The following is a 17,352-nucleotide window of genomic DNA, read 5'->3' as shown; positions in this document are numbered from 1 at the left end:
GAACACATAAGTAGAGATAAGGTAGTTGTTATTCCTCTGTATAAGGCCTTGATATGTCCACATCTGAATTACTGTGCTCAGGTGTGGTCTTCTGAGTTTCTTGGGGATGAAGGAGCAGTGGAAAAGATTCAGATTCGAGTGACTAAGATGGTGAGTGGTCTGTGGAATGTTCCCTATGAGGATAGATGAGTGTGTGTAGATTGCAGAAGTTGGTTGATAGATGGAAAAGAGGGTACACGAAAGAAACATGTAAGTTGCTTTAAGGGTTTTATAGGATTGATGCAGGGAAAAATGTTTCAACACTTGGTTAGAGTGGCCCGAACAAGAGGTCATTCCTGGAAGTTAAACAAATGTGTGGTGAATTTGGGGTGTGAGGACTAGATTTTTTGCTTGGAGAGTTGTGAATGAGTTGAATGGGTGGTCAGAGTCAGTTCTTTTTCTGTTATTAGTAGGTTTAATGAGAGGTATGATAGATTGTGTGGATAGTTTGGGTCTCCTGCAATGAGTGTTTGGTCTCTATGGAGGTGCCTGTACAATAATAATAATAATAATAATTAATCTGATGATATAAAATATCACAGTTATTAACCTGAATTACTGATTTATTAGAGGAATTTTTATCAATTTTTAAAGCATTGTTTAGAATGCATTTTTAAGCATTCATAAGTGGCCCGCCTGGCTGGCCGAGTGGTGAGCATATCCGCTCTCCAGCCAAAAGGCTGCGGGTTCGAATCCCACCGTGGGCATGGATGTTTGTGATTGTCTATGGAAATACTAGTGGTGGTGGTCACTGGTAGATGGCATTGGTGTAGTTGCAGTCAGTTGGTGGAGACAGAGTTGTGGAGCAGCTGCCCTCCATCGATGAGTCTTTGGACTCCCTGGAGGTGTCAGATAATAATAAATAATAATAATAATAATATATATATATATATATAGATAATTTATTTATTTATATATCCTGCTTGGAAAGAAATCAATGGACTCCATAGTTTGTGGAACAAACAGCCATACTGCCCACCTTAATGAGATGTAAGTTCTCCTTGTTCTTCAATGACTGCAGCAATCCTACAGGGTATTCTTTCTGCAAGCTTATGATAGCAATCAGTGGGAATTTTGGACCATTCTTCCTGTAAGCATATAATGAGGTCATGGACTGTTGTGGGACAAATATCCCTTTACCTCACATAATGATCCAGTTCTTTCCACAGGTGTTCAGTAGGGTAGAGATCAAGACTTGTGGAGGCCAGTAGTGTGGTGTTGATGTCTACAGACACTCAGTTACAGCGGCAGCTTTATGACACAGTGCATTGTCTTGCTGAAAGAGACAGACAATGGACAGGTCTGTTGAAACTCCACAAAGTAGGAAGCATTGCATTGTCCAGAATGTTCAGATACTTCTTGGAGTTCAATGTTCATGGTACTACAAATAGATTTCCGAGGCCAAACAAGGAAAGCAAGACCTTACCATCACACTGCCACCTCTGAATTTCATAGTTACACACTCTTGTAAGAGACGTTCACCAGACATCCACCACAGCTACTCATCCATCTGCTCGTTAGAGGATGTAGCATGATTTGTCACTCCGTGACACAGCATTTCAAGCTTCTACATCCCACTGTACATGATCTTTGCACACTGAAGACGGTGCTACATGCTGATTCAGGTAATGTTGGGCTTGCATATTGCAGTCCTGCCCTGGAAACCCACCCATGTTGTGAGTCTCAGTTCTGAATGTTTTTGTGTAGATCAGCGCTTCCCAAACTGTGGGCCACACCCCCCTTGGGGGGTGTGGCCCACAGTTAGTTTTGTTGAGGGGACCGTGAAATAATGAAAACAAATTTAAAATGTTTTTGGACTAAGTAGATTTTTTTTATCTCAAGTATTTAATTTTTATTATTTATTATTTCTTTTTTATTATTTTTTATATTTTACTGGAAAAAATCACACATTGGTGTTGGCTCACAAATTTTGCTTCCTGCATATTTTGGCCCTTGATGAATATTAGTAAATACATGCTTATTCATATAAGTTTCATTTCAAAGGTATTGATAAGAAGCACAAAAAAAAAGTTTACAAAACAAAATCTTGTGCTCATTTAAAACCAAGCTCATGCCAAGTTTTTTGTGCTTTAAATTAATGTTTCATTGCTAGTGTACACAGGTGCAGTCGATGCATGGGAAAGAAATACATTTGGGGTGCAGGGCAACTGTGCTGATAGCGCAGATCACATGCATCAGAACTATAAATGCTGGGGATTCCCTTATTCATGTAATTCACTAATGTCATCTTGTTAGTCTGTGTTGTGCTGGTATCGGTACGTGGTGCTATTCTACATTAAGAATTTAACCCTGAGATGGATAAGTGGCCAGTGGTGCACCCAGAGGGGAGAGGGGGGGGCAAGGGGCCCAGGCACCCCCCAAAGAAAAGGAAAAAACACTAGAAAAATTTCCAAAAATCTTTTCCTAATTAAAATTCATTTTTTTTATTTATGTTGTGTGCTACTTATGAATTAGCAATCACTGCAGATGCTCAGTTATAGGTCGTATGCAATGTGTAGTGTGTATTCGCAAAACGTCTACTCAACTCGGCCCCCTCCAAGATTAAATCCTGAGTGCGCCACTGTAAGTGGCTGATAAAAAAAAACAATCTGCAGAAGCAGAAACAGACTCACAAATGACAGTATCTCGTATTTTACCAGAACAGTCCACATTGTCTTCAGCGCCAGATGGTAAGAGGCAAAAAATGTCATATGAAAAAAAAGGTGAAAATACGATCCTTCTTATTTGAAACATGGGCTTGTACCATCATATAATGATCCAAACAAGCCTATGTGTGTGTAATCTACGAAACAGTTATGAAATGATTGCATGCAACCCGGAAAACTTCGTCACCATTTAGATACAGTTCATGGGGAATATAAGAGTAAGAGAATTAAGTTTTTTCAAAAAAACTTTTTTGAAAAAGCTGAAGAATTAAAACAACAAACTAAATGTTTTTTGAAACACACTAAATTGAATGACAAATTAGTAAAAGTATCTTTCAAAATTGCTTTGTTAACCAAGTCACTGTCAATATGGATAAAATACATCAGTTCTCATGCATTTCGTATTATCCATCATATTTCAATGCAATATCAATGGTATTACAGTTGTAATATGCACTTCACATCCATGGTAACCTTGACTTGTATACACGTCATGACTAGGTGGGTGGTTAATTGCAAAAACAAAGAAATCTCATATAATTGGTGAAGACCTCATCTTACCAGCAGCAATAAAATTTTGTGAAACTATCCGTGGTTTAGAAATATCAGAACGTTTAAAAAAATTCCTGTGTCTAATAACACAATTAAAAGAAGAATAGATTGCATTGACCATAATATCATGTCTACATTAATTTTATGAATCAAACAAAGTAATATGTTTGCCATTCAATTTGATGAATCTACGGATAATACAAATGACGCATTAAAGTGCTATCAGAAATTTCTACTATAGTTACATATATAAAAAGTAATGCCACTAATACAAGACTGTCTCGTATTTTATGCCAAGAGATGGATTCCAATTACGATACTCTTTTATATCACACAGAAGTAAGGTGGTTGTCCCATGGAAAAATTCTAAAACGAGTTTTAATATTGAAAGATGAACTACGAATTTTTCTTAATTCGTAGTTGGTTAGATGAAAATAAGAATCCCATATTTTCATCTAACCAACTGAAACACAACCAATTTTGTGATCAAAATTGGTTGTGTTTCATTTCTTATCTGTTGGATTTTTTCAAAATAGTTGAAGAATTGAATATTTCTCTACAAGGAAAAGGCACTAATATATTTACACTAAACATTAAATTGCAGACATTTCAATGTAAACTTTTTACCATGGTTAAAAAGTTTTAAGGAATTGTGCTGCATTTCTCTCAGTATTACAAGTGTTCTTTAGTGGTGCTGCTTTTGGAATTTAATTGTTGTTTACATTGTGTTATTTTTGGGTTTCCGAGAACATGAGGTCAGTGTCAGACATCTGCGGTGGAAGAAACGATAAGATTTCATTAATCATTATTTAGTATAGTTAAACATAGTTTATACTTATAGTATTGAGTAAGTAAATTCGCTTACAGTAGAGCTTATAACATAGTGTTTAGCGTTTTAGTTTTAACGTTTATAGTTGTAGTAGTTTTTAGCATTTTGGTTGTAGTAGTTCCTCGGCACAATATAAATGATGGCGGCTACTACTGATCCAATTACAAATGGCATGGCACCAAGTCCTCCCCCATTCAAAGACTCTATTTTGTAGCATGCGGGACTTGTGGCATGTATGCATCCCAGCAGATTGATATGTGGAGGGTGAGAGAAGGGGGAGTGTGTATATGCTTAATATGTAGGTAATAGGAGGAATTCAGTGAGTTAGATGCTACGATATCCGAACTCATTGCATCAGGAATGGGAGATCTCCGAGAGATGAGTAGTATGATAGGTAAGAATAATGAGCAGGGAAATATGAATGAAGAAATAAGAGTTAGGAGTGTGGAAGGATTGAACGATTGTCAAGTTTTCGGAGATGGTCATAATTGGGAGGATGAATGGCGAGTAAGAGTGGCTAACTTGTAGAGAGAGAGATGAGCTGAAAGAGATGGGGGAATGTCTTGGAAATGAAATGAGAAGTATGAAAGATGAGATTAGGTGAATGGAAGAGACAAATGCAAGGCGAATCAGCGTAGGAGTGAGAGAGAGTTATGGGAATGATAGAAGAGGAGAGAATAGGAGCAGTAGAAGAGTGGGAATGTGAGAGAAATATGGGAGTGATAGAAGAGGAGAGAATAGAAACAGTGGAAAGGAAGGAATGAGAGAGATTTATGGGAACTATAGAAGAGGAACAAATGGAAACATATAGAGAGACAGAAGGAGAAGAATGCCAGGGAGTGTTGGAACCAGAAATAGAGCGATGCCAGGACAGCAGGTAAGTAGAGGAACACAGAGTGAAAGAATTAGAGGAGAGAGAGTGAGGGATGTAGGTGAGCAATCAAGGAACAAAGTGGTAAGAGCTATGATGTATGGAGACTCGATGGTCCATGGAGTGCAAGATAAGATGCCAGAGGAGTGTTTGCCTGGAGAAATAATAGAGAATGTCCCTATGGCAATTAAGCAAGATGAAAGGGATCGATGAGATGATTATGATGACGGGCACGAATGACTTGAGTTCCAAGAGGAGAGTTTGTTCCAAATACTGAGTACTCTGGATGTCAGTAAAGCTGGATGGTATTTCACCACATGTAAATCAGGTGTCGAGAGCCCTGAGATTCTTGCTTGAGGTTGTATGAAAGAAAACGCAGAGAGGAAAGATTGTGTGTATGTTGCCCAGGTATTATTACTGTTCTTCTGCTTAGAAGCTAAGCAGAAGAGCAGTAATAATGAACAGCATAATAGCCAGAATGTGTCAGAAGAGAGGATTGGAATATGTGGATGTTTGGAGGGCATTTGAGGAAAGAAGGAACTGTATGTGAGAGACCGCTTGCATTTGAATGAGGAAGGACATAGGCATCTGGAGAGATTGCTGTTTTCTATATGAGTTGGTGTGTCAATGCAGGGAAACTAGAATTCTCAGGATGGATGGTAGCAGGAGTGGCCACTTGTGGGAATGGGTGCTTGGGGAAAGGGGAACGACATCAGGTAACACTGGGCTCAGTGGGTTCTGGAGGACATAATCATAGTTACAGAAGCAGTGACATTTCTATGCTTTATACTAAAGCCAAGTGTATACGGAATAAAGGTGATGAATTGGTAGCAGTGATAGCATCAGCCTGGCCAAAGATTATTGGGATCTCTGAGACATGATTGATGGAAGATGATATAATAACAGGAATGGGAGTAGCAAGGTACAGCATTTTTTGGCAGGATAGGAAGGGAAAATGCGGTAATGGAGTACTGCTTATGATAAGTGATGAATTACGTCCTATAAGAGTAGAGGCTTTGGAAGGCAGTGACACTAATGGTTTTGAAAGCATGTGGTGTAAGGTAGTGGTGGACAAAGCAGGATATTTGGTGGGGTGTTGCTACAAACCATGGAGCACAGAGGGTAGGGGAGCAGGAGATGTTTACAGTTGAGCTTGGCAGGTGCAAGAAGAATGATTGTTATGGGAGAGTTTAACTACAGCAGTATAATCTGGGAAGAGGAAAATGCATGTAGTAATAAGGGAATGAAATTTCTAGAATTCTTGAGGGATAAATGTCTTAGGCAACATGTAAGAGAGGGAATAAAGGTTCAAGAGTTTTGGATTTGGTCATAACATCAGAAGAGCTGATAATAACTGAGATAACATCTCTCCCTGCAGTTGGAGAGAGAGTGACCATGTGGTTTTGACTTGGAAGATAAAGAGACATGCAGGAGTATCAAAGAAAAGGGGATGCGTGTGGAATTATAAGGCTGGTGATTATAATAGTCTTAGATATCAAACAGGAACTGCAGGTGAAAATGAGATTATGGAAGAGATATAAGGAGAGGGGTGGAGAGCAGATGCACGAGGAATATAAGACTCAGGCCAGGAGAGTGGCTAGTATGGTAAGGAAGGCAAAACTGGAATATGAGAACAGATTGGCATTAAGATCCAAAGAAAATCCTAGGGAATTTTTTAGCTATGTGGCCAGAAGGAGGAGAAATGATTGTGGAAGATGAGATAAAAATGTGAATAGAGTGACTGATGCAGAGGACATAGTAGAGTTATTCAATAAACACTTTACGGGAGTATGTCATCCTGGAGAAGTATGTTTTAATACTAGAGGGAGAGGGCAGGGTCGAGGTGCAAGAGGAGAGTTTGTTCCAAATACTGAGTACTCGGATGGCATTAAAGCTGAGGAACTGGATGGTATTTTGCCATGGGTTTTGAGAAAATGTGCTAAAGAACTGAAAGCTCTATTGACCTGGCTTTTCAATGAAAGTCTGACTATGGGAAAGGTACCCAGGGAATGGAAGGAAAGTAAAATAGTGCCATTGCATAAGGGCAGTAGCAGACTGGAAGTGTCTAATTATAGGCCAGTTTTTGTGTCATGAGTAGTTGTTAAGGTTTTGGAGCAATTAGTGAGGGACCATATACAGAGTTGGGAAGATGAAGGTAATGTTATCTATGAGAATCAACATGGATTTGTTAAGTGGTGCTCTTGCTTTAGTAATATGATTGCCTTTTATAATAAAGTGACAAAAGCAGTTGATGAGGGAAAGTCATATACTTCCATTTTTTTGGATTTCGCAGAATTTGACAGGGTGCTACATGATAAGCTGATACTTAACTCACAGCACATCGGTTAAGATGTCGGATTAGTCAACTGGATTCAGAATTGGCTGTCCGATAGGTATTAGAGAGTTGTGTATGGTGGGACAATATCAAGGAGGCAGAAGGTTACAAGTGGGGTTTCACAGGGCCCAGTACTGGAATCTGTATTTTTAACCTTTATATCAATGACATTGTCAATGGACTTCAAGGGGAAATTCAGTTAATTGCAGATGATGTGAAGCTAGGAAGAGTTATTAGTAATAGTGCAGATGTGGCAGCCCTTCAAGAGGATTTAAATAAACTGGACAGATGGGCAATTGAATGGGGATTTTGGTTTAATCCAGCAAAATGTCAAGTCTTGAAGTTTGGGATACATCGATGGGAGGCATTGATAGAAAACTGAAATTCAGGGAGCATATTGCAAAGGTGGTGAAGGTAACCCAGAGGATTGTTGCAATACTGAGAAGGATGCTGACCTGCAGAGATAAAAGAGTTTTCATTCCATTGTATAAGACCCTGATCAGACCACACTTAGGCTATTGTTCTCAAATTTGGTCCTCAGGATTTGAAGGTGATAAATTAACTGTGGAAAGGGTGCAGAGGCAGATAACAAAAATGATTTCTGGACTGTACAGTTACAAGGATCAACAGAGGGAATGTGGACTGCAGTGTTTGGTGAATAGAAGAAGGAGAGGTGATATGATCGAGACTTTTAAACTGTTGAGAGGCAGTGACAGGGTGGACAATGGGGAGTTCTTTCACTTGGTGGAACAGCAGGTAGGAGTGATAACAAGGGGCCATTCCTGGAAGTTACGAAAGGAATCTGTGAGCAAGAGGAGGAGGAGTAGTTTCTTTGCATGGAGGGTGGTTGAACTGTGGAATGCATTGCCTGATAGAGTGCTTAGAGCAAGAAAGGAGTGGTGTGTGTAGTGTGATAGAGAATGAGTCTCTTGACTCCATGGAGGCCTGAATAATAATAATAATAATAATAAAACAGAAATGTTTTATTATTATTATTATTATTATTATTATTATTATTATTACTTCTTTTCATGAATATGTTAAAGAAAATAATATTTTACTATCAACAGAAAATAAAAGGATAATAATTAACCACCTCACAAATTCTAGGGGGTTTTTTTTGAAAAATATTTTCCTAATTTGAATGAAGATAAAATATGATTGGATAAAGAACACACATTTGCTCCTTCTCTACAATTTAGCAATCTTCCATGGTCGTCCCAAGAAGAACTAATTCATATGAGAGAAGATTCAATCCTTGAATCAGAATTTGTTAACAGTGATTTATCCGAATTTCAGATTCGACGACAAAAATAATATTCTTCATTAGCAAATACAGCTTTAAATATACTAATTCCTTTCACATGTACATTCCTTTGTGAAACAGCATTTTCATCGTTATTGGTAATTAAAAATAAACACAGGTCCTGCTTATCAATGGAAGCATTGGAAAGAAATCTAAGAATTGCAGTTTCAAATATTTCACCTGATATTGACTTTTTGTGTATTTGTGTAGCAGTATTGAAACACATCCATCACATTAAATTGTTATTAAACCTCTTTTATGTTTTTAATTCTTACTTAACCACCTCACAAATTCTAGGGGGTTTTTTTTGAAAAATATTTTCCTAATTTGAATTTTGAATATTTTCCTAATATCTATATAAAAATATAAGATAATGTGCCATGTCAAATGTGTATGTACAATGTTAAATATATAATATTTGCATTTGATTTTTGCAATATTTACTGTATATGTTTTGTATTGAATATAAATACAATAAATATTATAATAATATATGTTTGTATTACAAATATTTTTTTCGATGAGGGCCATGAAAAATTTAATTTTTCCCAAGGGGGGCCTTTACATCCATAAATTTGGGAAGCACTGGTGTAGATTCATGTTCTAGTCAGTGCTTAGAACTCCATTCAACATGTTGGCCAATGAATGGCAGTTTTTAGATATTATCCTTCATTGCACTCTACAGTCACATTCAGCGAGTGTGGTTGGTCATCCACTGCAGATAGCACATGCAGGTGACTTCCTGTGCTTCCATCTCGGTATGGCATCACTGATTGTTGGATGGCCCAATTTTCAACAGTCTGTTGAACAGATAGGCCTGTCACATGGCATCCTATTCCAATTCCTCTTTCAAACTCTGTCAGTTCCCTTCTCACAGTCATTTCATCCAGACATGGTTTCACTGATTTGTGAGCATCATATTCCTCCAATTTATGCTGGCTGGAATCATGTGACTTGTTACATGACACAATGCACCTTGCCCATTGGGGGGGGGGGGGGGGGGGCTGTTGACTTCTCTCCAAGCGGTATGTGTGTGTGTGTGTGTGTGTGTGTGTAATTATAGAAATTTAATGAAAATCAAAAGTAATTAGTTATTTCATGCCGATTTAGTTTATGCTATTGTTCCCTAAACTTTTTGCCTTGTTTTTATTTACAGAAAGCAATATGTAAAGTATATATAACTGATGACAATGTGTTTGAGGGCACTGAGGACTTTTATCTTTATCTTGGTGAACCATTTTCAATGAATCACAGTAAAGCTCTTATAGGTGATACTGAATCAGTCTACATAGCGATTACTGATGAAGAAGATGGCAAGTAGAAATTTTATAAAAATAAAAGATATTTATTTTGGAAAATTTTCCATGTTACTCCTCTAAATTAATATTCATTTTTATGTCCCTATAAAATCTCCAAGAGTTGGAAGCTCCACAATATAAAAATTAGGTCACGACTCTGACCAATAGAAAACGTCACAGATACACAAAAGACAAAAACACTAAGCTGACATGACATGACATAGCCTCCACTTTTCTCACGAGTTCCGAAGTTCCAATGTTTAGTCAAAACAGCTCACACCCCATTACTCCCATCCCCCAATCTTGATTCACCATATTTTATCCTTCTCTTTTCGCCAAAAAAATTTCTATCTTTCACCTTCTTCCCAAAGAGAGCACAGCCCACTCTTCAAACCCAGGTTTTAAATTCACTATACGCCTAATGCTGCTCCAAAAGAAGACACCAGGAACATGCTACAAAGGTATGTCCAAAATTATTCCTTCTTTATATTCTTCATATATCTATGTCTTTAAAACATCAAATAATGCCCTAAAAATTGAGTAAAAATCCAATGACATCATAAAAGGGATGCTCCTAAAGAAAAATAGGCAAAATAGTCTTAAAAATTATTAAAAATGAAAAGTTTTTATATTTCACACTTTCTTGAAGAATTATCAAGGAGTAAGTAATTGTTATCTGTATATCTTTGGAATACTTTTAAAGGCATCAAGAAGCACTTGAGAATATTTATTTAATGACAGAATTTACAGAATATTTACATACAGTACCGTCGATAGGGTGTAGCATAAAGGCAACCTGCCTCACGGCACAGCTTAATAAGGACGCTCATTTGGCCATATTGTGGTAGGCACTGTCGCTACGCTAATAGGAATTGTAGTGTAGCAAGTGCGGAAAGAAGTTTTTCCAAGCTTAAACTGATTAAAAATAATTTGAGAACAGCAATGATCCAAGAAAGATTGGTTGGTCTAGCAACTATATTGATAGAGGCTGACATAACTTATGATTTAAATTTAGAAGAGATTACAAACAGTTTTATTGTGCGATATCCCCGTAAAGCAAACATTTAATTAATATTATTATGTAATCATTTTGCATTAATGTTTCTCTTGTAATAAAAACAAACTGGCAATTGGAGATCTTATATTTTTGTCTTATAATCCATTAGGGGCGATGTTTAATTGTTTACCTCAGGGCGCGATGTAATCTGGCGACAACTCCACTGACATAAAATCCTGAACATTCTAAATCATTTCCCCCCAACAATACAATATTATTATTATTATTATTATTCAGGTCTCCATGGAGTCAAGAGATTCATCAATGGAGGTCCTTCCTAGGAAACACAAAGTCTATCATACCATTCATTGACCATTCTTGCTCTCACCACTCTATCGGGCAATGTCTGATAGAGTGGTGATAGAGCAATGCCTGATAGAGTGGTGATAGAGCAGCATTCCATGGTTCCACCACCCTCCATGCAAAGAAACCAATCCTCACCCTCTTGATCACAGCTTCCTTTCGTACTTTCCAGGGATGGCCCCCCTTCTCATCGCTTCTTCCCGCTGCCCCACCAAGTGAAAGAACTCCCCAGTGTCCACCCTGTAACTACCTCTCAACAGTTTAAAAGTCTCAGTCATATCACCTCTCCTTCTTTTATCTACCAAACAGTCCACATTCCCTCAGCCAATCCTCATAACTAACATTGTACAGTCCTGAAACCATCTTTGTTATCTGCCTTTGTACCCTTTCCACAGTTAATTTATCTCCTTCAAATCTGGGGACCAAATATGAGAACAGTAGTCTAAGTGTGGTCTGATCAGGGTCTTATACAACGGAATGATAACTCTTCTATCTGCAGGTCAGCATCCTTTTCAGTATTGCAGCAATCCTCTGGGTTACCTTCACCGCCTTTGCTACATGCCCCCCTGAATTTCAGTTTTCTATCAATCATCACCCCCAGATCTCTTGTCTACCCTACTTCCTCCAGTACAGCTCCTCGAATTGAGTATGCAGCCTCCCATCGATGTATCCCAAACTTCAAGACTTTACATCTTGTTGCATTAAACCGAAACCACAATTCATTTGCCCATCTGTCTGGTTTATTTAAATCCTCTTGCAGAACCGCCACATCTGTACTATTACTAATAACCCTTCCCAGCTTCACATCATCTGCAAACAACTGAATATACCCTTCAATCCATTGACAATGGATTGTCATTGACAATATTGTTATTATAGACTGTATCTTTAAAATATTTCATTACATGTGCTCTTGAACAGTACAGTACAGTGGAGGATACACACCATAGGAGCTAAAGATACACTTTGAGGTCATATAATGCAAAAACTCTTATAGGTGATGCAGAATCAGTCTACATAGCAATTATTGAAAGGAGATGGTAAGTGTATATTTTATAAAAAAAAAAAAAAAAAAGTCCTAAACTACGATGGGCTAACAATTTGGGATATAGCAAGTCAAATTGTATTCTGTATTCTCTTAACCAAAATACAATGCTGGTTCACTTAGAGTGAATTGGGTTAACAAATTCTCCCTGTCTGTGATTTGTTTTTGGATATAAGTATACACAAATAAATGGTATTCAATGAGGATAATTATGACTTTTCCACCCGCTTTGAAAATGAGCTTTCTTTAGGTCTCATAAAATAGCATTTTCCCCAAGAGACGAATTTCATTACCTGGTGTGAGATAACATCTCCATTTATTGGAGTCCTGCTTGGAAAAGATCCGTTTTGTCTCTAGAGGGAGGAGGGAAGAGGGAATTTACAGATTATGTAAAATTATGAAGAAAAAAATTATTTAAAAAAATTAAAAATGCCTATCCCACTCATTTGTCCTAATATAGGCTTACAAACTTGTCAGAGTGGGAACCACATAAAAAATAAAAATAAAATTTTTATTGAGCCAAATCATGCTCTTGAGAACTGCGCTATAAGTTTTCACATCATAACTTCATAGTGTCATAACTCTTTTTATGCATATAGTATTTTAAGCATTGGAAAAGATCCGTTTTGTCTCTAGAGGGAGGAGGGAAGAGGGAATTTACAGATTATGTAAAATTATGAAGAAAAAAATTATTTAAAAAAATTAAAAATGCCTATCCCACTCATTTGTCCTAATATAGGCTTACAAACTTGTCAGAGTGGGAACCACATAAAAAATAAAAATAAAATTTTTATTGAGCCAAATCATGCTCTTGAGAACTGCGCTATAAGTTTTCACATCATAACTTCATAGTGTCATAACTCTTTTTATGCATATAATATTTTAAGCATTGAACATATAAAGAATGAAAACTGGAGTTGCTTAAAGGTCACAGATAGATAACCATGAGGAGACCTCTCTGCAGTTCTTAAAAGACTAGAGGTCTTTTAAGGACTGCAGAGAACCAAACAGTACTTCTGCTCTCTTGTCCAATACCCACATTCTCATGATGCACCCTGTTAGTAAATATTTACCTGGATACTAAATGAACAAGGATGGGCTTTGCTGTTTTTGCTGTATATCTATATCAAAAATCTGGGAAAGTAAGTCTAATCAAGATTTCTCATTAATTTTTTTTTTTTTTCCAATCACGTCTCTACTTCAAAATGTTTCATTTCATACTTAGTGATATAACATCACACAGTGTGTTCTATTTTTACTAATCTATTGTTAGTATTCTAGCTTGTATTTTTTTAAAACTGTTCTTGTAATACCACTGAGGATGGTCTGCTATTTCCAGACCAAAATATTTTTGTTAATTAAATATCTTTCTTGTGTTTATGTGCATATATCATTAAGAATAGGCTGACAGTTTGAGATATAACCAGTCAAACTGTATTCTGTATTCATTTAACTAAAATACTATAGTGGTACAACAAGATGAAATATCATGCTGGCAGAGGTATCACCCAGATAAGGATACTAATTTTTGGTCATGCAACAAGGAGTTTGAAGTCATTCCATTAACTCAGATTCCAGTTACCAGAAGCTATAGGCACCATCATCTTAAGAAGTATCAACAAAAAAAGCAGTGGAACTCTCAGAAGAATTAGAGGAGTACCACATACATAATTTGTGTTAGTGAAACAAAGAAGACAACCAGCTGAGATTCTTTTAAATAACATCTTCAAAATGGCATTGCTGATCAGAGAAGGAATAGAACTATATTCACCACTAGAGATAATCATGAAGATAATCATCTTGCAGGACAAGAAGTGTAAAATCCAAAAAGTGTAAAAAGTGTCACAACACCAGAAATCATTGATCAAGTGCACAAAATGGTATTGGATGACTGACGAGTCCAAGTGTGTGAAATTAGTGAGACTATAGGCATTTCAAAAGAACATATAGGATATATTTTGCATGAAGAATTGCATATGAAAAAGCTTTGCACAAGATGGGTGCCGTGCTTGCTCACAGCAGATCAAAAATGCACTCGTATGAAAATCTCTGAACAGTGCTTGGAGCGTTTTAACAAGAATAAAACTGATTTTGTGCATCGATTTATTACTATGGATGAGACTTAGATTCACCATTGCATGCCAGAATCCAAACAGCAGTCAAAAAACAGTGAACAGAAGCCTGCCAAAGAAGACAAAGTTGGTTCTATCAGCAGGAAAGGTCATGACATTGTGTTTTGGGATGCTAAAGGCATTTTTGTTTATTAATTATCGTGAAAAGGCTAAATCAATAACCGGAGAATATTATTTTGATCTTTTAACCAGACTAGATGAAAAAATTCGTCAGAAAAGAACCAGTTTGCAGAACAAAAATTCATTTCAATTAAGGGGATATTTAATCCCACATTATTTCAAAGCGCCGAATAAGAAAACTCTAAGATAGAAATCATCAAAGAGTTTCATGCCGAATAGAGCAAACTATAAAAATTCGGTGAGTCCAAGCGTGAGCAAACACCTGGGTGATTTCTATCTTAGAGTTTTCTTATTCAGCTTTGAAATAATGTGGGATTAAATATCCCCTTAATTTAAATAATTTTAACATTGCCGAAGTGAAGCCTTTTGGCTCTTTATTTTAAAAAATCATCTTTCATCATGCAATGCACCTGCCCACAAAAAGTGTTTTGGCAATGGGAAAATTAAAGAATCTGCACAATTAATTGTTGGAACATCCTCCCTATTCCCCAGATTTGCCTCCCTCTGACTTCTATCTCTTCCCAAAACTGAAACTCTTCTTTGCTTGTCAGCGTTTTTCTTCTAATCAAGAGGTGATTGCAGCTGTAGAGGGGTATTTTGTATATCTTACTGAGAACCACTACAGGGATGGGATAATGGTGTTGTGATGTCTTTCTTCTTCGTTGTGTGTTCTATTTCGCCTGAATGCAGTTTTCCAATTTAATTTTGTTCAATCACAAGACAGTCTAGGCCTAATCCCTATATGGGTAATACTGTACAAGAGTTAAAACAATAAGGGAGGGTATCGACGAGGTCAGTAATTCCGTAGTTCTTTCTGCTGATTGATTCCATTTTCGAACACAAAAAAATTTATATTTAACTGCACCACTCTGTGTCCATGGTTGTAAGAATAATGTTAAGGAATCAATCATCAGCAAGTACAATGCTACAGTAACCTAAATAATAGAGAACTTTCCTTAATCAAATTACCTTTAAGTTATATAGCAGTCGTGGTTCTCAATCCTTCCTTACTTTCACATTAAATAGAGTTCCCGCTTTGATCCGAACTGTTAAAATGAGCAGTGCAATGAAATGAACTCAGGCAAGCACAAGATTCAGTTAAATAAAAACATTTAATACACTAATACGTGAATTTACATTAATCAAAGAAGATCTAAATATAACTAAAATGATCATGAAATAAAGAAGTTTTTATTAAGACAAATAGTAACTTCACAGTGGAGTATATTCAGTGCAGTTAAATTCTTAACATGTAGATTTCTACCCTTCTTAGAGTTATAAGCTTCTAAGCACAACTTTTACACAAAGGTTATCTATTCTATATACTTCAATTGTCGACTTTGCTTAGCCGTTCAGGATATACAAAGCACATATCGCTAAATACACACCGAGGAATTCTCAAGTCCTGTCAATCTGTTACAGTAAATCTTAGCAAGTCAGTTTCTAACTCATATCATGTTTCCTTGGAACAAGCTTCAAGATATCACACGTTCAAACTTGAACTATCATTAAGGCCATACACTTCCTCTTTAGTGTAATTACATTCACAAAAGACATAGAAAGGATTTCCTTACCGGGATTGATATACTTTGCCTATTATCATGTGTTCTGGAAAACACTTCCTTGTTTCTCAATAGCTTTCTCTCTTAGGTCACTTTAGTTCGATATGATCCAGATTCACCATAACGATCTTGTTGGCTCGGGAATACATGCCTGCTTCCTCTAAAATGACTATCCTTCAGGTTTCCTTGGCAATCCCTGTCATACCTCTCGTCCTTTCCAATTACAAGATGAGGGAATTAGAATCAGGATATGAATAAGAGCCCGCGAAAGAGTAAGAGAAAAACAGAGAGCTCCCCTGTCTTTTCAACTCCGGTTATATCCTTTTCACCTCATTTCTCCCCTTATTCAACAGCGCATGTCTCCTCCTTCCTTCCTTCTTCACACCAAAATCCGCCTCGTGGATCTTCGTTAGCTCGGCATAGTAACTAGCGCCAAAACGTGCGCTGGCAGATAACTTCATAACTTCATACAGCACTTAATTTCCGTTATACTGGCTATGTCCTTGGCAATGGTTTATGTAAACCATTTTTGTTTACATAAAATGGTTTATGTAAGTGAATAAATTACTATTTGTCTGATGAGCAAATTTGGCTCAGGAAATGGCAGACTATGTTAAATCCTGAATGAAACACTATTATATTATAATTCCTTTCATTCAGAATTTAACAATGCCACTGGAGCATCACTGGAATAAATGTATTAGTCTTAAGGGAGATCATGTTGAAAAATAAAAATAATTTTGAAATTATAAATTGGTTTTTTCATTGTTAGGCCGAGAACTTTTCAGACCACCCTCGTATATAGAGGCAAATGACTTCACATCAATTGCCTTAGTATCCCATAATGCAAAGCACATACATCGTTTCAGATATGTATAATGCGATGCATTATGGGAAGGGACACTACCCAGACTGGTTTTAGTCTCATCAGTGGGAGCCAAATCCAGAAGAGATACCAAGGTTGAAGTAATACAGAAATGATATATTTCCCATATATGAGTGTTATAAAGATGTATCACCTTATTATTAAATGACTCTGGATCAGAGATAGATGTTCAATGTTTTTTCACTTGGTTATAAGTACAAATAAATACTATACTTAATAAATTAAATAAATAGTATAAATAAGTATAAATTCGCTTGGTGAATATTTATATTCACCAAGCGAAAAAAACTTTCAACATCTATCTCTGATCCAGAGTAACTTAATAATAAGGTGATACATCTTTTCACTACT

The 17,352-nt window shown here is 36.8% G+C and overlaps 1 protein-coding gene across 3 annotated transcripts in view; it reads left to right on the top strand.

The window, feature by feature from the left end:
- The window catches only part of LOC150099333 (extracellular matrix organizing protein FRAS1-like), a 1,385,483-nt gene that overhangs the window by 1,100,128 nt on the left and 268,003 nt on the right, over window positions 1-17,352 (top strand). For all 3 annotated transcript variants that reach the window (XM_090403569.1, XM_090403568.1, XM_090403570.1), the window contains one exon: window positions 9,755-9,911. In XM_090403569.1, coding sequence (XP_090259695.1) covers window positions 9,755-9,911 — 157 coding nt within the window. The remainder of the gene's footprint in view (window positions 1-9,754; window positions 9,912-17,352) is intronic.

This window comes from Typopeltis vanoorti, chromosome 14 (genome assembly GCF_054136105.1).
Source record: "Typopeltis vanoorti isolate ZY-2024b chromosome 14, IOZ_Tvanoo_1.0, whole genome shotgun sequence".
Classification (NCBI taxonomy): Eukaryota; Metazoa; Arthropoda; class Arachnida; order Uropygi; family Thelyphonidae; genus Typopeltis; species Typopeltis vanoorti.
This window is presented reverse-complemented; position numbering and strand designations above follow the sequence as displayed.